A 27,812-nucleotide genomic window follows, 5' to 3' on the forward strand; every position below is an offset into this window, starting at 1 on the left:
GGGTTAATGACCTGGTTAAATAAAAGTGTGTAAATCAATACCACATCAGTCAGAGATCATGTTCTCATAAATTAAAGAACAGGTTAACTGTAGAGTCCTTCGGGATTCTGCCATTTAAAAATCATATAAAGCCCTCAAAATGTGATAGCATGATATTATATTATATATAAGGACATTTCTCTACCTAAAACACAGGCGAACATTTCCAGAGAGCCATTCTTCCATGGTTTACTCTTCCCTTCTGAGTAAATTTACTGTCCTGATGGGTGTAGCGCTGATTTCAAGCGACTACTTTTATTGTCCTAACAAGAGTGTCACTTCTTGTTAGCGTCGGGATGTGATAGCCTCTGCGGAAGTCTTCTATAAATGTAGTCACTGTGCTATGAAATGTCACAACCTGTAGAGAGGAACACAGGCTAAGGCGCTTAATCTTAATGCCCTGTTTGGATCCACTGAGGATCAGAGGACACAGTGACTGTCCCATCCTACCTGCTCTGATGTGAAGAGCCTGCTGTTTCAGGAAGAGGGACCCCTGTGACCTCTTTACATTCATAATCTCATCCTTAAGCCCCCTCTTGCTCTACAGAGCCGATGGAGAGGTGTCAAACTGACATCACAAATCCGTCGGGTCAGATTAAATATCAACTTCAGCCTCAGGTCAATTTAATATTCTCTCCTTTACACATAAACTCTGTCGGTTCCTGCAGGCCCAGTCACCAGCCTTCTTTCTGAGTCTTTTGCCTTAATTAGCTACATTTCAATTTTTAATAACCCCACCCGCTGTCTCTCCATGCCTGGGTCATATTTGGAAGAGTAGATTGGATTCAGCCACAGGCGGTGGTTAGCACACAGGGAGATTTATGCCAATGACAAGGAGCATGGTGAGGGATTTCAAAGGCACATAGACAAATACCACACACTGCTACGCTTACCAGAGGACAGCATTCAACTGGCTGTTAACATTCAGCTCACTGACTTTGTGCTCCGTGCCCCCCATGCATATTTTAATGAAAATTATTTCAGGCAGTGGCGCACACTGCTAGTCACAGTCACAAACTGTAAGTGAGAGATTTACTGGATTTGAAACCAGCATTGAACTTAAAGTTGCATGTCATCCTCACATTTCTTCCCCCTAGTTTTCTGTCTCTTTTTTTTTTAAAGTCTCTGGGGATAAGGCTTATGTTGTTCAAAGTTTTTCATGCTTACAAATGCAATGAAAAGATCAGGATTGTGGTGGAAAGTTACATCAGAAGACGAATGCTGTTGTTTTTTGTTTTTTTTACCTGCGCAGTATAAATACAAAGAATCAGCCAGAGTTAGCTTAGCTACTGTACTGTTAGCATAAGACAGGAAATAGCATCCTAAATTCCATTTACTTCCCTTGTTTTGGGGTCGGTCGGGGCAGAGGTCACAGAGACAAACATCAGAGTCTGTGTTTAGCAAGAATAGACCCTGTAAATGTCTTAATAACATAAAGCCAGTATATGCTGGCTCTCTCTAAAAAGTAAAAAGCTAAATCATTTACACAACACTTGGTATATGGTATAGCTTTAATACAGGTTGCTTTTGGTCAAATGTTTTGATAAGGCCGAATCGGGTGGATGGAGAAAGATGCTTTCCCAAAAAGTCAAACTATTATTCTTTTTGTTTATTCCCTACCCAGTTTGTGGCACCCTCAAGCATAATTTTGTTTCTAATGAAGATTTCAAGATTTACAAATGGGTAAAACAATATACAGTCTCATTTTTTCAAAGGCTTGGTTATTTCCAACAACACCTTGGCACTGTTATTTTCACCATACATGAATGAAACAGGACAAAAATGTGTATTTGTTTGGGACTATTCATATGCACATGGTCCAATGGTGAGTATTTAAATGTGCTTGTACTGTTGTAAAAGGAAAATGTGACCCAATGAAACAGTGTGGCTAATTGACCGTTTAGACAACAATGGAGGCTGATGTGTCACAGAGGAATTAAATAAATCTGGCTTTGGTATTAGGATCTTCAAATTATTGCTTTCATTAGAATCGTTAATAACAAGATGACCACTGAGAAGGACTGAAATTATAAAAGGATGTACAACATATCAAGTGAACTGACAAAGGGCCAAAAGAAGGGATCTTGTAGCGCTCAAACGTGAATTATTCCAGAATTAATAACGGCTTCTTAAAACTTAACATTAAAGTGTTCGGCTGTTTTTCCATGCAGTACTTTAAATTGCTTTTGTGTCAAAGAAAATGATTTCACAATGTACTGTGAGAAACGTCAGTGATTAAACACATATCTCTGAGCCTGATGCTGCCGGCTCAGCATTAAATCGCAGCTTGAGAGCCAAATAATAATCTCTCAAGTGTTACCACTCCAGGGCTGTGTCAGAAGCTAAAATTAAAGAGTGATCGTCCGTGCATGGAAGCAGGAGCCCCCAGTTACAGCGAGGGCCTCCCCTGACTCCTGCAGAGATGTTGAAACTGATGGTGTTGCTACTGCAAGCAGGCAGGGGAAATGTGCTGTATGGCGTCAAATCAAGTATTTTTTATTGTGGCATGAATCTGTACAGGACTTGATATTCAAACATACAAAGTCCACATGTTTTGATAATGTCAGATTTAATTTATTTGATTAAAATGTACTCATTATTAGGTAATAAATTGGTCTATAATGTTTAGTGTTTGACCTGCAGATCTTTTTATTGATTCCTGAATCAAATTGATCTTTCTGCATAGATTATAACAATCTCAAAATTTTACATTGCAGTACCAAATCATTTCTTGAGTGGAAAATGTTGCCCTGACTTTCTTGGAAGCCACTCTAGACTCCTTTCCTATTTCAAAGTGTAAACATCCACCATGACTAGCTCAGATAGAGTATCCGTGGACACAGGGGGGAAATCAGGGCAGTGGCGGCAACATTTTTGAGCTATAATTGAAGTCCCACAGATAAGTTGCCTGTCCTGGTGTTGGGATTTGAGATCTGCTTGCAGTGACCCACTTAGGTCCATAAACACTATTAAGCTTCTTCAGCTCATATAGGACTCCTTATAGAAGCCTTCACAATGCAACAGCACTCATAATGATCATCAGAATGAAATAAATATCCTCCCACAGATCATTTCTGTCATATTAAATCAGCCTTTAATCATGGGAAAGAGCGTTAATTGTGATTTACTGATCGTAATTTGAGATTGTAGGGTGAGTAATTAGGGGGTGGCTGATGATCATAGTGTTGCTGTTTCATTCAACATAACCCAGGATGTAAAAAAAAAGATTTGACTGGTGAAAGCTCTGACTGATTTCATTTTCAACCATTTCTGCAACGTTTTTCCAAACCTTTTTCATTCTCTGTGCTCACCCATGTACTACCCCTTCAACTTCGGCCCCCCCATTTTCTCTCCAAGCCCCCATTTCTCTCTGTCGCAGACACCCATCTCCCTCTTTGTGTTTGATATCATAATGAAGCATCCTAAGCCAGTAACAAAGAGGTGATTAAAGCTTCTGCTGGCCTCTACTCGGCAGACTAGTCCCCATAAAACGGCCTGCTACTGCTCCCTTATTTATTCTCATATTGTATCAGCCAGATAGCTGGAAGTGAAGCTCGTCCTCCTGATGGCCGCCCTGTTCCCAGTGGAGTATGTGGCCTACATTTGTTTGTGGTGCAGTGTGGGTCTGTGAGAGTGTGTTCCTTTGTCGAATGATTCCAGTTTTCTGCAGTGTACCTCATTTTGTTTCCTGGACCATTGACTGTTCTGTGGTTTTCTCTCTCTGCTTTTCTTTTTTCTCCTATGTGCTTTGTATCCAGCATTTTTAGAGCTCATCATTGATTTCTCACAACAACATGCCCTCATAACCTTAGTAACAAACCATACATGTGCAAGGATGCACGTTCTGAAACAAGCACACTCCCACACCCATATGTACACACATATATACACAAAGGTCACCTTCACTGGCTTCATTAGAGACTGCTTTATTATGGCTGACAGATGTGCCCATAAATCATAGGTCCCCTGGTGCAGCAAGAAGATCCAAAACAAACTGAACACTGATAGAGGTGGAACACAGCGAAGGGAAGCGAGAGAGCGATAGAAAGAGATAAAGAGACAGAATGACAGAGAAGCATAGTGGATCACTATTCTGTAGCTGTTGAGAATGCCTTATAGGTTTCTGCAGTACATTTTTTTAAAATCTAACTGCCTAAAAAATGACTTTCCTGTGAAATCTGTGTCCCTGTGGAGCAATAAGCAGCTTTTGTTACTGTACTGCTGGTTGTTGAGAAAATGGAAAAGGAGTCTTAATGTTGAAAGTAAAGGAAGTGTTTCAGTCAACAGGTTCAAGGTTTTTTGCTTCAGATTTGGAAATATCCAAAGTGAATCCAGTGCATGAATGAAATCAATCCTTTGTGCTTTTCCAACTTTAATTCTTGTGTCACTCTGCATTTTCTTCAACACTGTAAAGGAAGTTTATCCTTTATATTTTTGTCTGAATAGGCAAACTCACTTTTTGTTACTTTGCAGAAACATCACTGTTGGGATTTAAAAATGTGATTTGTGTGTGTGTGTGTGTGTGTGTGTGTGTGTGTGTGTTATAAGCAAAACTTTTAAACCATCTTTGTTCAAACCATAGACTGTAAATACATTTATTTTTTTAAATTTGGAAAAAAATGTGATTATTTCATAATTAAAAAAACAAGACAACTTAAACTGAAATTTGGAGGGAAATCTGGCCACATGACAAGTTAAAACAATATGTTTGATGAGACAGTTGCAGTCTGACAGCAGCTAACATTAGCTTTCAGTCATTTACTGATTAATATGTTAGTTGGGAAGTAGCTGTATCTTAATCTTACTGTTTGGTAGTGTTAGGGCGCACTCACACTAGGCAATCCTTACTGTTCCCAAGCACACTTCACCCTCAAAGTCCAGTTCGTTTGACTAGTGTGAGCACGCTCCATGCTCAAGCACGTAACACTTCCTTGGCACACTTGGAAGAGGTGTGCTTTAGCACGGTACAGTTCATGCACGAGCACAAGCACAAGCACGAAACGTGGACAGCCTTCCATTATAGAGAAATTCCGGAGTATTATGGCTGTATCTGACGAAAATGACTCAAAATAAGCCACAGAAGTTCAAGCCAGTGAGGGAATGTGGAGGGGTGAAAATCGTGATTCAGCACGATATGGGACAACTGGGCCTAGTGTGAGTGCGCCCTGAGGCTACATGATACAGTAAATGCTGACACACCTAGCATAAAGCTAATTGACTGTAACATTAGCCTGATGTGGGTAGGATGCATATATTAGCTGTGGTGAATTAGCTGCCAAGAGCTAATGCTATTTTTGTTGAACATATCAGTTTCTACATTTATGAGGTGAACATATCAAAGTCTGATATGAGCTATCAAGAGTAAAGTTGTATTATTTGTGATCAGATATTTAAGGCTGTTTGAGCTTAGACAGAAATAATTTGTTTTTTTCTCAAGTCTTTAAATTTTGTCCCAAATCTTCCAGTGAGGCTGCTTTTTGTATTCAAGCAACAGATCATTGTTACTTTTGTATTGTTTAATACTCTATTTTGATTTTCTAATCATTTTTCCTATTTCTCTTTTTTGACTGAATTGTTTTAATTTACTTTTAGATTATTTTTATTTCTCATGGGCATCAGTCTAAAATTGATTAATTTTGTAAATGTACCTACAATGCACTTTGAATTGCACCTAATTTTGTTCGCTGATTGCATTTGATCTAAAAAATGGAATCAAAATGAACTGCAGTACCTAATAAATAACCTGCTCATCAAGTTTTTGACTGACAAAAAAACTCACCAAGGACATAAAGTTAATTTCCTTTATGGTCACTGGGGTCCTCACAATCTGTGGTCAAGGTCTCGCTGATTTAAATCTGTTGACTATCAGTCAATTTGAAGCTGTTTAATAAAGGGCTAATAATTAAACATTTAGTCATCAGTTTTAGGTTATTAATTAGCCGCTACAACACTTAACTCTAGCATGCACATAAAACACAAGACAGCACTTGATTTCCAGATGTAGAAATAAAAAAAGTGAATGAAAAACATTTAAATTCATCCACTGTCCCAGTAAATCAAGACTACCTTGGTTTTCCTGGCTGAAGATTGCAGTTAAAGGATTGGATGGGTGAAATGAAATGCTTATAATAAGAGGCTTCCTATTTTTGGTCTGAGGTTCAACTTTTGCCTATATTTCTCCCACTTATCTGGAAAAAGATATCACAATGGCCTCTTGATGGGACATCAGCAGTATCTATACTCATTAACTTGTTGTTATGATACTGTATGATACATGTGTTTGTTATCACACATCTGAAGGGGCTCAAAGTTCATCCTTGAGTGAAAAGTGCACATATACCACGGCCCTCCTTGTGTTGGTAATAATTTGGTGAATTGTTGGACGAGGCACAGGTTGGTGCGTCTTCAAGAGGAAAAATGGATGTGGAGAAGGGTCGTCCTCGCTCCAAGGGTTTGAGCACCCTTGAAAAGTGTCTGATATTTCTCTTTGTGGCCATGACCGGCGCCTGCATCGGCCTGGTGGTCATCTACTTCACTGATAAAGCAGAGTCTTCTACACACACAGAAGGTGAGTGTGTAAAGGCAGAAATACATTTTATTCTATTTCAATGCCCACATTTTTCGAAGGTACAGTACTTGTCATCATATTAGAAAATTTCACTGATGCTGAATTTAAATCTCTGAATTTATCTGCTCACTTTGATAGGCCTAGTCCTTTCAAGATGAGAGTTGACAGTTATACAGAAGGCAATTCAAACAATTCAAAACATTGTATTTGCCTGATATTTTCTAAAAAGAGGAATTTTGTTAAATTGTTGTATTCTTGGATGTATCCGAGCTACATTCCTGTCCCTGTATGTAGACCAAGCACTGCAGCTTTGAGGAATTACAAAAAGTCAAGTGAGCGACAGAGAAGGAAGTCGATAAAAGGTGAGCGCTTCCTGAGAGATGCTGAGAAGCATTATGTTGATCTGGACCTGCAGTCTCTCTTGATAGATGAACAATTTCACTGTAATTGATCCCCTCTGTCAATTGTAATGGCTGCACAAAGTGATCCATCACACCTTCACAGGGTGGCAAATGATGAACTTCATTGACATTTAGAAGTGTCCATTTTTAAGGGTTAGAAATTATGCACCTGAAAAGAGAACTGATTCGTCCAAAGAGTGTAACTAAAATCAGCCCAAACAAAACATCTTCAACATTTAAAGGATCCACTTTGTCTGAAGAGAACTAATGATCTGTGAAATGTCAATTCATTGACTAAATGTTTATTATTGCTTACAGAGTATGTCTTACAGTTTTTCCCAGCCATTACAGCAATCCCAAGCTTTGGTCCAGATTATAATACCTGAATAATTATCAGACATTTTAGATGATGAATTCTAAAGACTTCCTCTCAAGCTACCATTAGGACCAAAATTACAGTAGTGTAAGAACATATACCTGCAACTAATCACATCAGACTTGTTTTTTTTTTGTCATTATATTTAGTTAACAAATGCTTTCATGATAACGTGCTAAACTAAGATGGTGCTCACGGAATAGACATCATACCTGCTTAATATCTAACATTAGTTATTGGGGCGCCGGTAGAATAGTGTTTAGTGTGAGAGCGCACCATGCACGGAGGCTGTAGTCCTCCAGGTGGGCGGCCCGGCTTCAAATCCAACCTGTAGCTTATTTCTCACATGTCATTCCCCACTCACTCTCTCCCTGATTTCCAACTCTACCCACTGTCCTGTCTTTCCATTAAAGGCCCCAAAAAATCCCCCAATTAAATCTAAACAAAAACATTCCTCATGTCACTGTGGGCATAGTTTGTGACGGTACCAACAAATCTGTTAAAATGTTGCATTTAAGACATGTCAAATATATTTTTTGGGGGGGATTCTCCACAATCTTTTCACAACATCTATAAAAAACAGGCCAGCATTCAATTAGAATATGTTACCATATTTCTTACCTTCTCTTCTTGTGTCAAATATGTAAAAAAAAAAAAGATTACAAAGACAGAGACATGAAACAAGAAGGCTAACTGTATTATAACTACTGATCATACATTGCCTCCTGTAGATATTTGTCGTGTTAATATTGTGCAGGTTGTCAATACATGATCATCTTTCATAATAGCGGTAGTACACCAATAAATTACCTCCTACACCATGAATTCTACTTCAAAAACCCATGCTTTGTTCTGGACTTAAGCAGGAAAACATACTTCTTGCAGAAAGAGGGCTGACTACGTTTTGCTTCCCTGTTTTCTTTTGAAATTGAAGTGGGTGAATTGTTTGTGTTTGCACGAGAGGATAAAGTGGTTAAACCTTCATCAGCTGAACCAATTTGCTTTCATCATCTTCTGCACGGCATATAATGTACAACAAGAAGTGATGATCTGCACGCTGTTCTCACTGACTAAATCATTTGTTCTCACATTATTTCATCGCTGAGACTTCATTGTAACATAATGGGAAACCGCAGTCTGTCTTTTTGAAGCGCATTAAAAGGATCATTGCCCCCAAAATGAGTTAGCATGTTTTACACAAGAGAAAAAACATTATGAGTGTGCTGACAGTTATGTTCTGCCTAATGATAAAATGTCAGCCAGTTTTTGTTGTTAAACACAGCTGCATTCCCGGCTCATCAACACAAGCTGCTGCAGCCACCAGGGAGGAAGGTATGCTGCTGCTGTGGATGATGACATACTGTATAATCAATGCTGTTGCCGAGGACTTTGCAATTGATTTGAATTCCAATGCAGATACCATATGTTATTGTCAAAGTCTTTTGGATTTGAAGATGTTAATTCAACCAAATTTGTTAAAAAAATTACAATAATGTTTTTAGTTAACGGTATAATGTGCATTATTCTAAACACAGTATAGCAAATAAATCCTAACTCAATAGATCCTTGAGTAATGTCTTTTAAAAAAGAGAGGATGAAGTAAGACTTCCTGTTGGTCTGTTGTTCTCAGCTCTGTGTTCATATTGATGGGACGACTCTTCCTTCAGCAGGTTCATGTTTCGCAACAGAGGCTCAAACATGTTTCATACATGAGGAGTCCCTCCCCCTCCATCCGTCAGCCTTACCAACACGTGTGGGAAAAGAGACAGTGCTGCAATATAGTGCTGCTGAAATACTTTGTTTGGTCTAAAATGCTTAAACATATAATGGCAGCATCAACATGAGGCTTCACATCTGAATGGAGATCAGTCCTACAAACGGCTGCACTTGGTTGGAACAATAAGGGAGGAGTGAGATGGAGAGGAGGTGGTGAGAGCAGCCAGTTTTTTTTTTTTTTTTGGTCTGAGAGTCTCAGAAGTTTTTTTTAGCTTCAGAAGCTGTAAGGGGTTCATCATGTGAAGAAGATAGAGCGGGGCGTCCACTAAGCCGAGTCAATGTGGTCATTGGGTGAATTGCTGGTCGTGTAAGCCACTTTGATTGGCCAGAAAATAATACATTATACTTCTAAATAAGTGCAGAGAAGGCCCTATAATCTAAGAACTTATACAATAACAAGCATACATCTTTTCCATACACTTCCAGGGCCAGAATCAGGGTGTGGTGGTCCCCAGGAGCTCTCTGGAGAGTCAGGCACCTTCACCAGCTCTCACTATCCCAGTAGCTATGACAACGGCAGGAGCTGCACATGGCACATCACTGTGGACCCTGATAAGGTGACATACAACACCAGTGGTCTCTTTCAAACCTAAATCAGTGGAATATGTACAGTACCTTAACGTAAACTGTTAAAAGTAGTATAAAAAGAATAGGAAAGCAACAGCTGCAATCATTATTATCAAGATCTCCACTGCCATAATCTGAAAGGGGGATTTCAAACAACAAAGTCTGTATTGAGAGTCCATGTGCATAGTAATGTGATGCATCCATTTAATCTGAAGACTGCAGGCTTTAAAATGATTTTTAAAACTGATGGATGTGATCTTACCAGACCTAAATCGCCCCTGATCTCTGCTTCAGGCCAGTGAATCAAGGTGATACGCTGCCATCAGCATAACACACCCACATATCTGTCTGAATTGAAGGTTTTGCGCAGCATCACGGGTAACATAAGTGCAATGTTTTGACAAAGAGGAGGAGTATGTGGAATAAATAAAAGAAGATCTCTGGCCCTGCTTTATCATTTATGATAATGAAAAGATTTTGTACGATTTTTATTCATCAGGCACAAAAGACACAGGAACTGGTAAAGTGCTGAGATTATTCCGCAATGGCCTAAAGAATTTTTTCTGTTTTAATGCATTTTTCTTTACACTTTTCTATTTTTACACAAAAAAAAAAAAAACATTCAAAATCTCCATTTCAGGCACGGCCTTGTTTTTTCTTCTCTTGGGGTCTAATGATCGGAGATCGGCATGTAGCAGTTGGGGAAACTGTTTTATGTGAGGCCAAGCAGTGGGGACAGCTGGGATGATTGCAGCAGTAGCTTCTTGGACAGATGGCTGCCTTGTCTCTTCTATTCTCCTCCTAGCGCTTCTCCCCACACCCACAGGAGAAAACTAAATCCTTGGTTTTGCTTCCTCTGATGGCATGGCTGCCATACTTACTGCCTGTCTGCTGCTCCCTTTACAACTACATTCCCTTTGTCTCTCTTTTAACCTAAACAGGGAACCTGTGCAGAGGTATATTCATGCACTGACACGGTTTCACATACTCTCACACATGCGCTCTCTCTCTCTCACCTTGAGGCAGCTCTTCTCTCTTAACTGCTTCTCAGATTTAAAATAAGAAAGATGAAACACCTCTGCATGCTTCTGTTGCAGGTGATCCATCTGTGGTTCGAGGAGTTTGCTTTGGAGGACACCCAGCTCTGCACAGGAGACCTCATCACATTGGCAGACTCTCTGGGAACTGTTGGTAAAAAAGAAACATTAGCCCCAATTTAGGAGGGACAGTTAGTGGACCTTTTAATTTTTTGGGATTTAGTAGATGTTTGGCCCTGCACTTAGATTCAATATACTCTCAGCATTCAGAGGCATTTTTTTATGTCCTGTCCAAATCAATCCATCCATCCATTGGCAGGCTCAGCTAGTGAGCCAGACAGCTCTGCTTGTCCACTGCACACTGCTCTACTTTCAGTAACACACTCTCTTCCACTAGTTCACCAACCAGACAGCAGAGATGAAAGCAGTACACTTGGTTCCCAGACATTTTTTGATCCTCTATTTTTTGTTGTCCCTTAAATATTTACAGGCAATTATCCCCTCAGGCGATTAAGACTAGGCCACACTTAAAAAATAAAGGGTTCACATTTGTAAAATGAGAAAAAAAAACACGTTAAGACTCAATTTCAAGTAGTTCTAAATTATTAATGCTTTTAATTTGTATTCAAGAAGAAATACAAATAAAAAGGCTTTAAAATGTTCAAAGATGAAATCATTTCAAAACAATTCGTTTTTTGTAACAAAGTTCAAATAGCTGCAGACCTGAAAAGCGTCATTTCAAGTTCATTTTCTGAACATTTGTGATCATATATGTTATTATATTTTCATAATTACCTCTCTTTCGCAGAGGAATGTTGGTTGCCGAATTGGTTGTCTATAAACATTTTGTTTGGGAATTTGCAGGTAAATACTGTGGCTACACCAAACCAAATCCAATGGTGTCACTTACAAACCGCATGACGGTGTATTTTGACACCAATGACAGAAAAACAGACCAAGGATTCAAGGCTCATTACAAAGCTGTGTCTCAAAAGCTCGCACCAGGTAAGAAGATGAGTGGAAATCCATTTCAGCTAGAAAATTGCCTTCACTCTGGCGTTATGTTGGATATGTGTCTTTCTGTACATGACTGACCTAGAAAGTCAATGTTATAGTAATGGATGCTGGATGAAGAGAGGGGTAGGAGAAGGGGAATGAACATGGTGTGGGGGGTAAGGTGGGGTTGGAGTGGTGTATTGTGGGTATTGTTGAGGTATATGTGGAGCTGAAGTGCCCTTCATGCCTGCTCACAGAAATAGCCGGCGCTGGTGGCTTTCTTCAAGGTGACCGAGGAGATCTGATGACCCCCAGCTTCACAGAGCAGAACTATATAAATGGAGCCCTGTACCAGGTACTGACAAACACATAAACAGGGGGACACATTAAACGCTACATGGGACAGCTGCACTACAAGCTGGGTTTGAGTTTAGTCAAATAGTGTTATTTGGCTGTCATCGTGATTTAATCTGGCTTTGCAATAGCTTGACAAGTCCCCCACCTGTCCAAACAAACAAGAGCAGAATAAGTGATACATTCAGTAAAAAATGTGTCAATGCAGCTCAAGCTATTACAGGTTTGAAACACATGGAGTGATGCGGAGAGAAGCTTGATCCTTCAGTGAGACTTCTGTGGACTGATATAAGACATTTCTGTTACAAGTCAATATTTGGTCCAAATCATTGTTCTTGTTTTGGTTTTTTTGTCTACGTTGGATTAGTGGAGAATCACGGTGCCTGAAGGAGAGAGGGTTCGTCTGACATTTACCTCCTTTGACCTGGTCCCTGAAGTCTGTGGGGACTTTGTTCAGGTCTACGATGGCGACAAGGCCGGATCTCCTTCAATAGGTAAGCTTTGCATGTATAAGATTAACAGGTATTTTACAATGTACCACATCATCACAGAATGTTTCACAGTTATAGACAAAGGGACATTATAAGATTTTATAATAGACTGTGAAACTTGTCATTTGCGTGGGTCATGGCTCTGTTATTGTGCGGGAACTGTAAATGTAAATGTCGATCACTCTTTAAGACTGACTGTAATCCATCCAAGGCAAATTCTGTGGAGGGACGATGCCAAAGCCAGTGGAGTCCAGCAGCAACACAATGGTGGTCCGCTTCAAATCCGACAACACTCTGACTTCTAAAGGATTTAAAGCAACTTACACCAAGTCCAGCCTTCCACCTGTTATTCCCACAACCACTGCAAAACCAACAACTACAGCGAAACCCACAACACCTACTACTCCCACTCCAACAACTACTGGTAAGAATTCTCTCCAACCCTACTTTCATCCTTCCCTCCTAAACACTTACAAATGAATCAGTGGGCTGGGATTTGTATATATTCACCTCTGTTAAGAATGTCATGGTTAGATGTCGTTTGTCTGTTTGTCAGCATGACTGCGAAACAAAAAATTAAGTCCAGATTTTGCTGAAACTTGGAAGAGTTCTGACTGACAAACACAACAAATGAGATTCACAAGGATGCGCTCACAAGTATAAAGATCTTTGTGACCATCAAAATGAATGGTGTTGTGAATTTACAAGAAAAAAATTACAGTCGAAATAAATTCACAGCTGAGATGTCGACAAGTTTCCCCTTCTTTAGCTAGACACATCCATAGTTGGACATAATCATGATCTTTTTGGAAACAAACAGTATCAGTATCAGACGGGGATTGCACTTGGAGTTTTGTAAATTAAAGAGATCTGAAGTATTGGCCGTGGGGGAGCGCACATGCTCTCAAAATGTTCTTATAGTAATGTATATATGAAACAGTTTGGTTCACTTCACTATTTTTGGTTGGAAAAATGAATGTGAAATAACTGATTGCTTCACTACGAGACAATAGCATCACCACCAATTTGACATTAACTAGCTTCTAAAGAAACTAGTGAATCCAAACCCTTCTGTCTTCAGGGAGTTTATTAAGTCGTACAAGCTCTAATAAGTATTACCTATTCATATTGCGTCATTATACTATTAATCTTTAAGTTCTTTAAGTTCAGGATTGATTTATTGAACTTTATTGTCAGACAAAGTCTGAAATTTGTCTTGCATCACAGCAGATCCATTTACAACACAAAAATTAGCCTTGCTCGGGGCGCCGGTAGCCTAGCGGTTAATGCCTGCGCCCCATGTACAGAGGCATGGTCCTCTAAGCGGGCGCCCCAGGTTTAAATTCGACCTGTGGCTCCTTTCCCACATTTCGTTCCTGTCTCTCGCTCTCTCTATTTCTCCCAAATTTCTGACTCTATCCACTGTCCTATCTCTCATATAAAGCCCAAAAATATACCCTTAAAAAAATGAGCCTTGCCTTTGGGCCAATGAATTCTTATTGATACATGATAATGGTAAGTCCTCCTGTGCATTTTTCTCCACACAAACAAGACACCAATTAACTTACAGCTAACACATGAGGATACATGCATGAATCTCAGTGTGTGGGAGTGGGGAGATTCCTCTTGAGGGTCATTTCTTCATTTCTGTTTTGAAGCTACCTGCACACTGACTAGTTGTCCCCAGTGGCCAATTAAGGTAACACATGATGAACCTGTTCATGGTTTTAATTTGTATATGTTACATCTTTTTATACTAAATCCTTTTTTCCTTTTTTATTTCAAAACTTTGTTCATAATGACTCCTGAATATTATAAATGACACATTATACATTAAATGTATTGTTTCTCTACTGTTGGACAGGCAGTGGGGATGCAGTCATTCTTCAGGGCCGTAAAGGTGTGATCCAGTCCTTGGGTTTCCCGCATCCATATCCTGCTCATCTAAACAGCTCCTGGAAGATAATAGTGGCCAAAGGGTTCCTGGTTAAACTGCAGATAACTGACCTGGCCATCCCAGGAGAGATGGGACAGTGCAAGGAAGACAAACTGATCATCTCAGATGAATACTCTACACTGGGTGAGCCCGAGTACAGCCATAAATAAATTAATATACAATGGAGCGTCTGAGCGATCTGAGCATCTTGCATGTATCCCAGATTATTCGACAAAAACTTTTGCATGTTTGTTTTTGTGCAGCCTAAATTGCTGCCAATAGGATGGAACTTGTTAAACATGCAGCAAACCAGCCAGAAGTTAATATCTATCTGCTTAGAATATAGCCTATCAATACATATGTGGACTCTGACGTTGTTTATTGCCTCTTACTAGACTAACAGCTCTCTACTGCAGTATATTTATAGCTCATATCTTTCCCCTTGCTGTAAAACAGTTGATTAGGATCTTCTTTGCAGAGGGCTGGGAAAACTATAAATTACCTCTCCTTATTATTCACTTCAGTGGCTGCAGTGAGGCTGATACAGCTTTATCTATTGCTGAGCCCCCAAGGACTAAAGCGCTGAGGTACAAGCACACGCTCTCTGTGAAAACACACAAAGGGTGATGAGAGTGTGTAAGTGGTGCGTCCTGTTATTCCAGGGGAATGTGTTTATAGAGACAAATGAAAAACAGTCTACAGACACTAGAATAGCTACTGTAGGCTGTCTGAAAAGGCATTGACTACAAACATCTCTACAGGAAGTTCACATGAAAAAATATACAAGTCTTTATACAAACATTCATTTAGATTCATCCTTAGCCTTTTCAGCCTCATTAGGACTACTATGACAAAAAGGGTTTGGGCAGATTTTTAATTATACAGCTAATATTAGACGGGGATTGTTTTGCGACTGAAATGAAAAAGTAAGTTTTTAGGCATCCAATTACTTTTTTGTAATTGCCTGTAGTTGAGTGACTCACGACCTGGCTATGAAACAAATTATTACAGCTCACAAATGGCTCCATGCAAGTGGAAGGATTGTAGAGCTAGTACTGTAGATACAACTGAGAATCCTTCATAAATTTGTCGCTTTTTAAAAGCCTTTAAAGTTTTGAACTCGTATTTCTGTTATGCTTTTCCTTATGATACTCTGTAGTGAGTTGTCCATCTTTCTTTCTTCACTGACAGTAAAGCATTGCTGTGCGCCTGTTTTTTTTTTGTCTTTCTGCACCCATATGTTGCACATTTCAAGCTGCACATTTGAAAACAGATTAAATGTTTAAGAAAAGCAGGAATATTTATTCTTTCTACCTTTCAAATGTTCTATTTTTTGGTTTGTGATGAGAATCTTTGGTGACGTCATGCTCAAAACTGGAACATAGATCAATGTGTTTATGTGATCATACAAACATTGGTTATTATTTGGTATGAACAGCTATGACACAAGCATTAATTGATCACATCATTTTTTATTAAAAAAAAAAAAAAAAAAAAAAAAAGATTTGGAGGTTAGGGTTTGACTATTTTGTCAACAAATTGAAAATGAAAACACATTTTGAAGATTGATAAATAGGAGTGTGACTGCATTTTAATCATGCATGAAAATCTGCTTGAATCACATCTGGAATGTTTCTAATTGCTAAATTTTTTAATCACTCCAAAGTATATTTTCTTTAGAAGTTAGAAGAAGTTTTCGAAGCTGATATAGCTTCAGAAAAGGCTGCATCTTGCTTATGAATAGCATTACGTGTGTGCTAGTTCTGTTTGCTAATATTAGCAGCTTGTGCTATCTTCAGTGTTCATGAACTATGGAAGAATCACCGTTAAGGCTTTGACTGACTGTTGGTGTTAAGTGGCCGATGAAGTCACACTATCAGGCAGTGTAAGTCACCTTCATTTGTCAGAGTTGTCAGCATCCCCATCCATCATCCACCAACCAACCACACACAACACACTCAGACTCACAAACACACAATGAACTACCCACGAAGTGAACATGAGTTAAGACTCCTATCTTTTAGGATGGACCATCTCCTGATTTCCTACCCTTTTTTCCATTGACCTCCATCTCTTCCCTCTCTCTCTCTCTCTTCCTCAGGCACACACTGTGGCTACATCCTTCCCCCTGTGGTGGTCAGTGCCAGTGACACATTAGCCGTCACCTTCCAGTCCGACAGTCGCCTCACAGACCGAGGATTCTCTGCCAAGTGGGAGGCTGTGTATCCAGAGGATATCACAGGTACTAAGGACACAAACACACATGCACTGGCAACAACACACACACACACACACACACACGCACACGCACACGCACACGCACATGCACACGCACACGCACACGCACACACAAAACAAAAAGCACACAGGGACACATATTGCAAAAGCAGCTCAACGGTTCATTTAGAGGAACCATAAAACATCCAGCTCCTCTGCTGCATATTTCAACACATTGCATAAGCAGTGTGACCTCAGTAAAAGCACAGGTCAGAGTACAATGTGTAGCATAAAAAGGAGATAAAACTCCTCTATCTGTTTCATTATCATTATTATCAGGCAGGAAAATGAAGAAAGACCCCACTCACTTAGCTAAAAGTCCAACTTTGTCTGAAATATGAATATTTAATGGTTAAGAAATTGAGAGGACTATTATAGAATAGACCTTTTTAATTGTAACACTGCATCTTAAATGAAGGGTTATTAATGTGTAAATCTTATTTGATGAGTACTATTGTCTTTATTGTAGAAATTATTTTAAGATGCTATTTTAAGGTTCAAGTCCAAAAGTCCAAAGTTTCCCTGAGAATTCTATAAATTAGCCTACAATGATATGTTACTTAATTAAGTTACAAATAATAATCAAATATTCTTAATGCAAAAACTTGGTTCTATCTTTAATTGGTTTCTTTATATTTTCCAAAACTCGATTAAGTGAGGAAAAAATGAGCGAGTATAACTCTCAGATTCTAATGTAACAGGCAGGTAACCTTGAATAGCTCACCTTATGCTGGTTTTCAATGACTCACTCTTCGTGTTTCAGAGCTCCAGGGCTGTGGCTTTTCTTCCAAAGAGGACACGGGAGTTATCAAGTCCCTCAACTGGCCCATGAACTACAAGGCTAACTCTGAGTGCATGTGGAATATCGTTGGGCCTGTGGGGAAAAAAATCACACTGAAGTTCACCCACTTTGATCTGGAAGCCAAAGATTTCCTGACATCCAAATGTTTTGATAACATAGTGGTGTACGACATCAACGGTGCGACTAACGAGCAGATTGGAAAGCATGGTAAGTTTGTTTGTGTATATTCTGGTGGTCATTTCTAATTCTGTGTACATTATGACTGTATTTTGTAAAGCCTCTGTGTTACTTTAATAACTATCAAAAATATGTTTATTTTAATGCATTATAGGTCCATTCTGTGGGACCAAGCTGCCTCCTACCATCCAGACAAAAGGCAACAGGCTGGTGATCCGTTTCCACACAGACTTGTTCACTGAGGCCAAAGGCTTCAGGGCCTACTGGACTACTGATACCAGTCTGCCTGCTCCAACAGAGACGCCTGTGCAGCCAAACCCATGGGACGACATCAAAATAGGTGAGGTGCTTTTTATACACCTGACATACGTGGTTTACTAACATATGCATTACTCAAAAATATTAATGGCACATTCAACTTTGCACTTATCCATGATTTCAATATAACAATTGATCACTTAATAGTGCATTGCATAAGAGGTCAAACTGATGAATCAAGGGTAATTTTACATTTTGTTCATCCATTTCAGTTGTCTCTTTTTTAAGATATTGTGCTTCCCTCTATCTAACATACTAATTCTGGGTTTGGCTGTTTTCGCACAAACGCTATTAACTGGCTTAAATGTGTTTAGTACAAAATGCTGAATCACAGCATAAAAACTATAGTTTGTACATGGGGCGCCTGTTTGAAATAGAAATTGAAAAAACCCAACAAATTTTAACAGACTCAATCACATCAACAGTAATAAAAGAAATAATTGTAATTTGTATTGATTATTTAGCCTATTATACTATTATATCTGTTTTAGGTTTTTTGATTTTCTGCAGGTTCTTCAGGTCAGCAGAGTTCTGCACTCATATTTATCTGATTCATGCTGTCTCCTCACCCCTTCTTCACACGCCCCTTTCCCGCCTTGATGCACCAAATGTGCTGTAAAACAAGGAGATATGGGTGTGTTGGTAGTTGTGAACACATCTGAAAGTGGCTTAGTGCTACATTTTTCCTTCTTCCTTGCCTGCTGTCACCTGAACCTCATACCTCATGCCCCAGGTGTTCCAGGCTCCTGCCAAGTCAACTGCTGGTATAGAGTTTTATAGATGGAGCCTGCTGACTCTGAGTTATTGTCTACCAAGACTGTGACCACAGGTAGCTCAGGTACCCTGTGTGCTGAGCGAAGAGAGGAGAGTAGACATAGAGGGCCAAAGTTTGGGTACAGAGTTACAGGCATCATTTATTTTCCACTCCTCAGATCATCACTAGATATCCATAGTATATAGTTACACCGAGAAATGTTGGGATTTCACGCTGTCTGGCCTTGAAACTGTGATTTTTACAAATCCAATTCAGGAAGAATTTTTTGTTTGCAGCAGGAGAATGGTATTATGCTTGCATGAAGATACACTGAATACAAGTGGATTAGTGAAAGCCAAAAACACAGGGGGCATTGTCCACAGCCAGCAGTGCCAACCTCGTGTTATTGGAAAATTATTTCAAAAATACAAAAGAGAGCATCAGAGCCAGTGATTTAAAGCCAGAGACGCAGGCTTATCTGTCAGCTGCAGATATTGTTCTGTATACTCGTGCTTTGTTTATACACAAACATACCAAAAGAAACACAAATCCTTACATGCACAGTCAGCCACTAACATGGATGGATAACAATGCTGCTCTTCTCTTTTTCCAGACTGGCCCAGTAAATGTGGGAAACCAGCGATTCCCCCTGCTGTTATGTCACGCATTGTGAATGGAGAGCCAGCCAAGCCCCACTCCTGGCCCTGGCAAGTGTCCATGCAGGTGAGAGACTCAGCTAGTACATGCTGAGCATTCACAGAGAGATACTACTAAAAGCACAGAATATCAGTGGTTTCAAAGTATACAGATAAACCAGCAGAATGTATTCATAATGTAATATGCGTCATTTTCATCTTCTATCGTTTATATTTGCCATATAACCTGAATGACTGAATGCATGGATACTGATATTCACTTATTTAGAAATACAGTTTGCCTAGAGGATATAGTGTCATCTCTACTACTCTATATGCAAATATCTTAAATGAGTCATTCTCTTGTTGTGTGTTTGTTTATTTCAGGTCTGGCCTGACAGTCGACCAGAGCCCACATTCTTCCACACCTGTGGCGGTACTCTTATCCACAAGAACTGGGTCCTTACAGCAGCCCACTGCTTCATAAGGTACATGCTATGTTACCTCAGCATCACAAATAATACAATGTACACATTTTAGTTTTGAGGAGCTCAATTTCAATCTACCAACTTTAAACATTTTCCCTAAAAAAAAAAGGGGGCATACTATAGGGTCATTCTGCCTAAAAAACGCCACCATTTCCCAAAAAAGGTTCCTCAATCTTCCTGAGAGACCACTTGTGTAATCTCACAGGGCAGTTATTGGTGTGTGTGCTTTACCTCAGGCTTATAACAGTGCCTTGTTAGAGATGTTGCTACTTCTTGGCTAATGGTCTGCAGTTCCCTGAAGAGATAGATGTTGGGGCATGATGGTGTGTGTGTGTGTGTGTGCTCTATAATTCTTCTGCTTTAAGATAGGAGATGTAAACATTATGAGCAGCAGAAGGAGACTGATCATAGCACATTTAATCTTTATTTTGTTTAAGTATAATTGCCCCAGTGCAGAGATACCCTGTCAGCTTCATTAGATTAGATGTAACTAGAGGTGTTTTGTAAACTGTGAGGTTTTATTATAGGCTAATCTCCTGATTTTCCAGATACGCTGATGAGCTGCAGCGTTGGCGCATGTGCCTGGGCAAACACAACCTGACCTACACGGAGCCGAGTGAACACTGCTTCGACGTAACTGGCATCTATCGCCACGAGGGCTTCAAGTATCCCGATGTGCCCACAGTGGAGTTTGACATTGCTCTCGTAAGACTGGACGGAGATGTGACGCCCAGTGATGAGATCTCGTATGCCTGCCTGCCCTCAGAGGAAGAGGTCCTACCGGGGGGCAAGAAGTGCTACGCCACCGGCTGGGGAGATGAGACCGGTACTGCATTGATGCTCAAACATATTTTATACGTTTATAATCATTTCGTAACTATTGTCTCACATTTGAACTACATTACACTGATGACTTGATTCACTTCTATTATGTGTACCCTGAATATGCTTCCAATGCATTCTTGCAGAGCTTGCATGCCCTCTGCTGGATTAAATGTGAAAATGCCGCCTTTGTTTATGCTCCTAAGTGGAACACGTTAAAGGCATTGTAACAATTCTTTTTCAGGTGATTCAATGAATGCTAAAGTGGCAGAGGGCCTGAACCAGGTCGCCCTGCCTGTTGTGCCTTATGACACCTGCAAGAGGACGGACTACTGGTGGTTCCAGGTCAAGACCTCCATGATCTGCTGCGGTTATACCCTGCCTGATGAACTCAAGTCTGTCTGTCAGGTAAATATAAAGCCCCTAAGAGCTCACAAGTAGTATACCAATAGTAGTTTGATCATCAACAACATGATTTCATAAATGTAACTTTATACGCATGGTGTTAAACAACATGATGCTAAAGTTGTTTTTGTTGTGATTTGCGGATCTGAAAGGGAGATTCAGGTGGTCCTTTAGTGTGCCAGGATAAAGCCGGTGGTCCTTGGGAAGTTCATGGTATAACCAGCTTCGGCCCCATTGGATGTATCATGAATAAGAAACCTTCTGTGTTCACCCGCTCCTCTGCCTACCTCTCCTGGATCCAAAATGTCATCCGCAGGGACATGTACAACGAGCACAGTATGAATCCAGCTGTTCTTTATTGACCTACTTTTCAGGAGAAAAAAAAAATGAAATATGGTACAAAGTCAGGATTTTTGGCTGCTTTTGACCCTCTGTCCTCCCTGTGTAGCATCTGGCTGTGGAGGGCCAAAGGACCTGATTGGCACAGAAGGCACGGTGTCCTCCATGGGTTACCCAGGCAGCTACAGCAATAAAGCCAGCTGCCAGTGGAACATCCAGGTGCCTGACGGCAAACTGGTCCACCTACGTTTCCAAAATTTCTCCCTGGAGGAGAGCCAGATGTGCCTGAATGACAAAGTCATCCTCAGTGACAGAGTAGGAAGTTTAGGTATGTAATTATCTCCCTTCTGGGACTGTTTCCCTACAACTGGAAATGAATTTGCGTAGTCGTTCAATGGATCAATGAATGACTTTGCAAATATAAAGGGACTCTGCATTATGTAACACAATATTCAAACAAAGGATAAAAAGTCCAAACAGAAAACTTTCTGAACTAAGGTCAAATAAGGTTGTTTTTTTTGTTGTTATAGGATTAGGGTTTTTTTCCTGATGATGGTGATTTATACAGGTCAGGGGACATTAAAGAAATGTAACAATGCAAGTGGTTGGTAAAAATATAGGCCGTCAATGAGAAGTCATCAAATTCAGGAGAATACATAATCTGTGAATCACAAATGTCTTTACAAAACATGGCAAGTCACTGATCAGTGGCAATATATTTCAGTCTGGATCAAAGTGGGGGTCTGACTAAATGACATTGCCATCCAGAGAACTGTGAGGCTGATAAAGATATAGATGTAGATTTCTGTCTCAACTGTCTTCGGGGTAATATAAGCTTTTCAAAAGCTAAGTAAAAAAAAATCGAAGAGGAGACATTCTTTTTATAGAAAGGAGCAAAGGTGTGATTTGAGTTCAGAATCTACATGGGAGACCAATTGGACCATATCTCCTCAACCTGAAGCTCCAAACTGAAAAGTTGCAGCAACAAAAAAAAGTGAAAATGTATGATCACGTCTGCAATTAGAGTCTGAAGCTTTGCCTGCAACTCAGTAGGTCTTTTTCAGTTTATTACTATGTCAATACAATACAATACAATCAATACAATTCACTTAGCAGACGCTTTTATCCAAAGCGACGTACATCAGAGAGTAAGTACAACACAAGCAAGGATCTAGAAAAAAGGGGAACAATGTCAGTAAGAGCAAACGATCAGCTTTGAGTCCGATTGGACACACAGGTGCTGACAGACATTGCACAGAGGCAAAGCACAACATTGAAGGCAGTTCTTGAGAGCTCTAATCAGTATAGAAACCATCTTATAAGTCGTCGTTATCAAACAAAAACCATCATCATCATCAATAATATCGATGATGTACAGCAGTTAGGTGACCTATCAAATATGTTGACATTTGTAGCTTAGCCTATGGCTGTGTCATATACAGTTTCTGATGTCTCAGCCTTAAAATGTATATTTTGTGAACATATGATTGAAAATTAGAAAAGAATAATGATTCAGAAATACAATAACAACACTGATAGATAAGTCAGCTGACAGTCTGCCATGATCATTTCTCTTTCAGGCAGACACTGCAGTCATGAGCCTCCTAAAGACCTGGTGAGTGATGGAAACACACTTCACATCAGCTTCTCTTCAAATGACAAAGTGGTGGACACAGGCTTCACTGCCAGCTGGAAAGCAGTGGACCCAACAGAGGGTGAGAAAGGAAGAAAATGTACCTGACAAGATACTGTGGTTATATCCTCAAGGCTAAACTAATGTAGCTTATTGTCTGTTTTTCTTTCTTTTCCCCATTACTCTTTCTCTTCCACATCAACAACACAAAAACACACACAAAGCTCCATGTGGAGGAAGCTTCAGCAGTAATCAGGGTGAAATCCTCTCTCCAAACTGGCCCAAGGACTACAAATCAGAGTCTGTGTGCACGTGGCGTATCAATGTACCTTCGGCAAAAAGCCTCCACATTGCCTTCACTCACTTTGAGGTACAGGCCGTAAACACGTTGGGAAACTGTGTGGACTATGTGGAGATCTTCAACGGACAAAGCATGGCATCACTTGGTTAGTTTTTGTACAAAAAATGTGTTGGTGTTTATTTTCTTTTTTTGTTATTTACTCTGAGAAACTCCCCCCTCTTCTTTTTTCTGCAGGTCGATTCTGTGGCTTTGCCTCTCCACCCACCATCACCGTCCCTGGCAGCACAGTTGTCATTCGCTTCCTTAGCAACAAAGACAATCAACAGGCAGGTTTTCGAGGTTACTGGACAACTGACTCCAGTGTTATCCCAACTTTACCTCCTCCACCTCCAAACCCCTGGGACAATATAACAATCGGTGAGTGAAGAATTCATTTGACTCATATGAGTCGTGTTTTGTGATCTCATATGGAGGTCCATGATTTAAGACTATAGGCAAAAACAATTCTCCCAAGATGGAATAAACTGTAGCAGGATCTGAAACTAGATCATCTCAAATGTCTGCTTTACAATTGTCTTATACTATACCTGTTAGAATCCAAGTTGAAGACTATTAACTGATAAAAGCTTACTATAAATAGTGATATTATATTTCCACTTCCAGACTGGCCAGTAGATTGTGGAAAACCAGAAGTTAAACCAAATACAGGCGCCATGAGGGTGGTTAATGGGGAAGAGGCGATCCCCCATTCCTGGCCCTGGCAAGTCTCCATGCAGGTAAAGTCAACTGTTCCTCTGTGATCCTGAATTACAGTGACTGAAAGGGGCTTACATTTGTACAATTATTTATCTCTTCTCTAGGCGTCACCAATGTCTCCCATACCTTACATGCATGGCTGTGGAGGTTCATTGATTCACGAGGAATGGATCCTAACTGCTGCTCACTGTTTCATGTTGTAAGTTTTTAAGAAGCTATAAATAGATCTTTGTTGAAACAATGTATAACAAAACAAAGTAAAAGTGCTGTGTCTATGTGAAAGTGCTGGACTGCAGAGTAAAAAGCGTCTCTGTACTTCATTGCTGTTTGTATGTAATTAAGCCACTTTGAATACATTTAGGACAGAAATCTGCCCCTTTCCATGCAATTGAACCTCATTACGAACAACAAGCCACACACAGAGTAGGAGACTGTTTTTGTCTGAGGGTTACTGCAGTCAAGGTTTTATAAGTGTTGAAATGCTCTTGATTTATTATCAACCTGAAAACAATTCCACTTTCTTTGAGCTAAAAAAATAAAATTGTCTGTTAATACAGTTTATTATCAACATTTGACATGATTATTACAATCAAGGCTTAAATCCATCCAAGACTGTCCAGGACCCAACCCTGGCAAATAAAGACACATTTTTTCCTGATATGTGAAGCTCTATATAATCGGTATGGTTGTCTAAGGAGGTAAACAGTGTCACCAACAGGTTTCACATCTATTGAGTCTAGAGACTTCACAATAAACTAGAAAATATGACTCTGACCTTGAGATAGGGCATATAGGGCCCAGATGGCCTAGTGATTAGTACGCGCCCCATGTACAGAGGCAATAGTCCTCCAAGCAGAACCGGGTTCAATGAAGCCTATGTACATTTGGGCGCATGCGCTAACCACTAGACCACCGGAGCCCATCCATTCTTTGTGAATTTACACCTTAGGTTTCTCTTAAGAAATGGTGGAGACCATTTTATCTGGCTTACCTGTTTGCAACATAAGGGCAAAGAGTAATAAGCTTCTAATTTTTGCCATCACTATTCCTGTTTTCCAGCCCACTGAATAAACCCTCCTACTGGCGAATGTGTTTGGGGAAGCACCACATGAACTCCTCCATGGACGTTCCCTCAGCAGAAGAATGCTACATGGTTGACGGTATCATCCGCCACGAGGGCTTTGTCTACGAGCAGGATAAAACTGACATCACCAATGACGTAGCCCTGGTGCATTTGTCCACACCTGTCAATATGACAAGGGAGATTAGCCCCATCTGTCTGCCGAAACCTGGGGCTGTGATGCCCGCTGGGACACCATGCTTTGTCACTGGCTGGGGAGACGAGAAAGGTACAAGGCATTTCAATTTCCTGTAGAAGAAACTGTAGTTCTGAGACTCCTATAGTAACTGAAGCAGTTTAGTCTGGGAGATTATATTCACCACTTTCATATGACCGACATTTTGCTCTGATCTCATTCTCAGGGAGCTGAACTGCTTGCATAATGTTGTTCTTTCAGGATTTAAATGATAGAAATACAAGGGGATCTCGATGTTACATGAAAAAAAACCAACTTTAAACATATATGCTAACTATGGCTGTCAGCAACCACGTGTTAATTTTGATGTGATTAAGGTCTGAAATATAAGCATGATGTGTGCTAACACATTGCACACAGTGTTAATATTGGTGTAAGACCCCACCCCCATTTCCCTACTACCTCCAACGGCAGATCAGGGTTGGAACGACTTCACATAACCATTCTGCCTCTGTGTGTAACACATTGCAGACGAGATGAAACAGGGGTGTAAATATCCCACCTTGAACTGGCACTATGTAAGCGCCTATTGGCCGTAACAAATAGGTTATCGGATGAGTTGTTTTAACTTGAAATATGGTTTCCTGGTGGATTTTAGCTGTTCAATTGTCTTTTCTGTTGCTAATCAGTAAGGAAGCTGTGAAATGTTATTTGTCAGATTCCCTAAATTTAGAAACTTCAACCTGGAACACAGCAGTTTGACTTTTTCTTGTGTCCGTGCTTACTACAACAACGCAATCCTTAACTTTTAATTCCTTTCCTTTAGGTAACCTGTTCCCTAAAGTGTCCGAGAAGCTAAATCAGGCAGCCCTCCCTATTGTTGACTTCCAGACCTGCAGTAAGCCTGCATACTGGTGGGACACCCTCAGACCCTCCATGATCTGTGCCGGCTATGAGTCCCCAGATGAGCTCAAATCAGCCTGCCAGGTAAAAGACACACATTCAGCGAAAAATGTATGAATAATTACAAATAAAATTGAATGTTTAAGAGGACAAATTGGATTTTTGAAAGACGGTATTTGGTTTCTATGTTTATTATTGTTAGTCAATCTTACCTCAATCACTATCTTAGTGTGTAATTGCCTCTCACGTTTAGGCTGAGTTTTATGTAACACCATGAAACCCTTTTTTGTTTGTGATCAGTCAGCCTTGATTATGGAATGACTGCCTGCTTTCAGCCATAATTGGGCACAAGAACACAGGAACATTATTTGGTAGCTACAATGAGAAAGAATGCATCAAGAGACATGGGAAGACTAGAAACACACTAAGAACTAAAGGCCTTTAAATTTCAAACAAGACTTTAAAAAATACAACACTGACATTAACCTCCCTCAAGGAATACACACATTTTGATACAGCTTGACTTTCACAGTGTCCATGTTCAAGAGATGATTTATAGAGGATGTCAAAGTCATGTGTTCACTAATGCATCTTTCTCCCCTGATACGGTAAATCTTTATGTCCTTCTCTTGCTTATCACAGGGTGACTCTGGCGGTCCTTTCGCCTGTGCGGCAGCAGGAGCTATCCCTACATGGGAGGTGCACGGCATCGTCAGTTTTGGACCTCAGGGCTGCATCAAAGACAAGAAGCCCTCAGTATTCACCCGTGTGTCTGCCTTCAACGACTGGATCTATGGCAACATGAAGAAGTTTATTTATGAAAGTGGCAAAACTCACTAGTGGTCATGTTTTTAAATAAAGATTTTGTGTTCATTGCTTCTATTTGTTTCTATTTTCTGCTGCTACAGACCAAAACATTGTGGGTTTCTAATTCGGGTTCAAAATGTTTTATTTGAAGCACTATGCTGATTGTAAATTTTAAGATATTAGGCATGTTTTCTAAGGTGAGTTAATGGCACCAGATCTAAACTTGATATCTAATATATCAGGATGTTTTACAGTTTGAGATTCAGAGAAGCATTGCACCAACATTTAAAGGAAATGAAGGAAATAAGTCAACAAACAAGGAAGGCAAACATTTGATGTTTCACTGAATCCTACAAACAGAATCAAACTATAAACCTGAAATTTACTGTAAAACTCTTTTCCTGAACTTTCCTGTTATTCAGGAGTTTAAGTATTCACTTTTTTGGTTGCTAGGGGATTTCATTTAATTATGAATAAAGCTGGCAGTTAAATAAAAAATACGATAATACATGTATAGTATAATAATGTCCTTTCAGATATATATATAAAACATAACAGAGAATCGTCCAAGTGAAGAATGTATGGCAAGCATTGTGGA

At 39.9% G+C, this 27,812-nt stretch overlaps 1 protein-coding gene across 1 annotated transcript; it reads left to right on the forward strand.

The window, feature by feature from the left end:
* Positions 1-6,385: 6,385 nt before the first annotated feature.
* zgc:154142 (uncharacterized protein LOC555481 homolog) lies at positions 6,386-27,722 on the forward strand. Its single transcript, XM_061057694.1, has 25 exons — positions 6,386-6,607; positions 9,587-9,717; positions 10,825-10,918; positions 11,629-11,769; positions 12,018-12,115; positions 12,482-12,608; positions 12,817-13,029; positions 14,470-14,685; positions 16,643-16,783; positions 17,582-17,827; positions 17,952-18,137; positions 19,483-19,592; positions 19,892-19,992; positions 20,541-20,818; positions 21,059-21,222; positions 21,372-21,555; positions 21,668-21,886; positions 23,139-23,273; positions 23,416-23,637; positions 23,727-23,909; positions 24,156-24,268; positions 24,353-24,447; positions 25,308-25,597; positions 26,331-26,491; positions 27,050-27,722. The coding sequence occupies exons 1-25, from the start codon at positions 6,457-6,459 to the stop codon at positions 27,245-27,247; spliced, it is 4,197 nt and encodes a 1,398-aa protein (XP_060913677.1). The 5' UTR covers positions 6,386-6,456; the 3' UTR covers positions 27,248-27,722.
* The last annotated feature ends 90 nt before the right edge of the window (positions 27,723-27,812 follow it).

The sequence above is a fragment of the Labrus mixtus genome, chromosome 2, assembly GCF_963584025.1.
Source record: "Labrus mixtus chromosome 2, fLabMix1.1, whole genome shotgun sequence".
Classification (NCBI taxonomy): Eukaryota; Metazoa; Chordata; class Actinopteri; order Labriformes; family Labridae; genus Labrus; species Labrus mixtus.

Excerpts from the sequence above, each read along its gene's own strand:
- zgc:154142 (XM_061057694.1), top strand. The coding sequence starts at position 6,457 with ATGGATGTGGAGAAGGGTCGTCCTCGCTCCAAGGGTTTGAGCACCCTT. Across the intron at positions 12,609-12,816 it reads GGCCGGATCTCCTTCAATAG|GCAAATTCTGTGGAGGGACG; the intron begins GTAAGCTTTGCA and ends AATCCATCCAAG. Across the intron at positions 24,448-25,307 it reads GCTGCTCACTGTTTCATGTT|CCCACTGAATAAACCCTCCT; the intron begins GTAAGTTTTTAA and ends CCTGTTTTCCAG.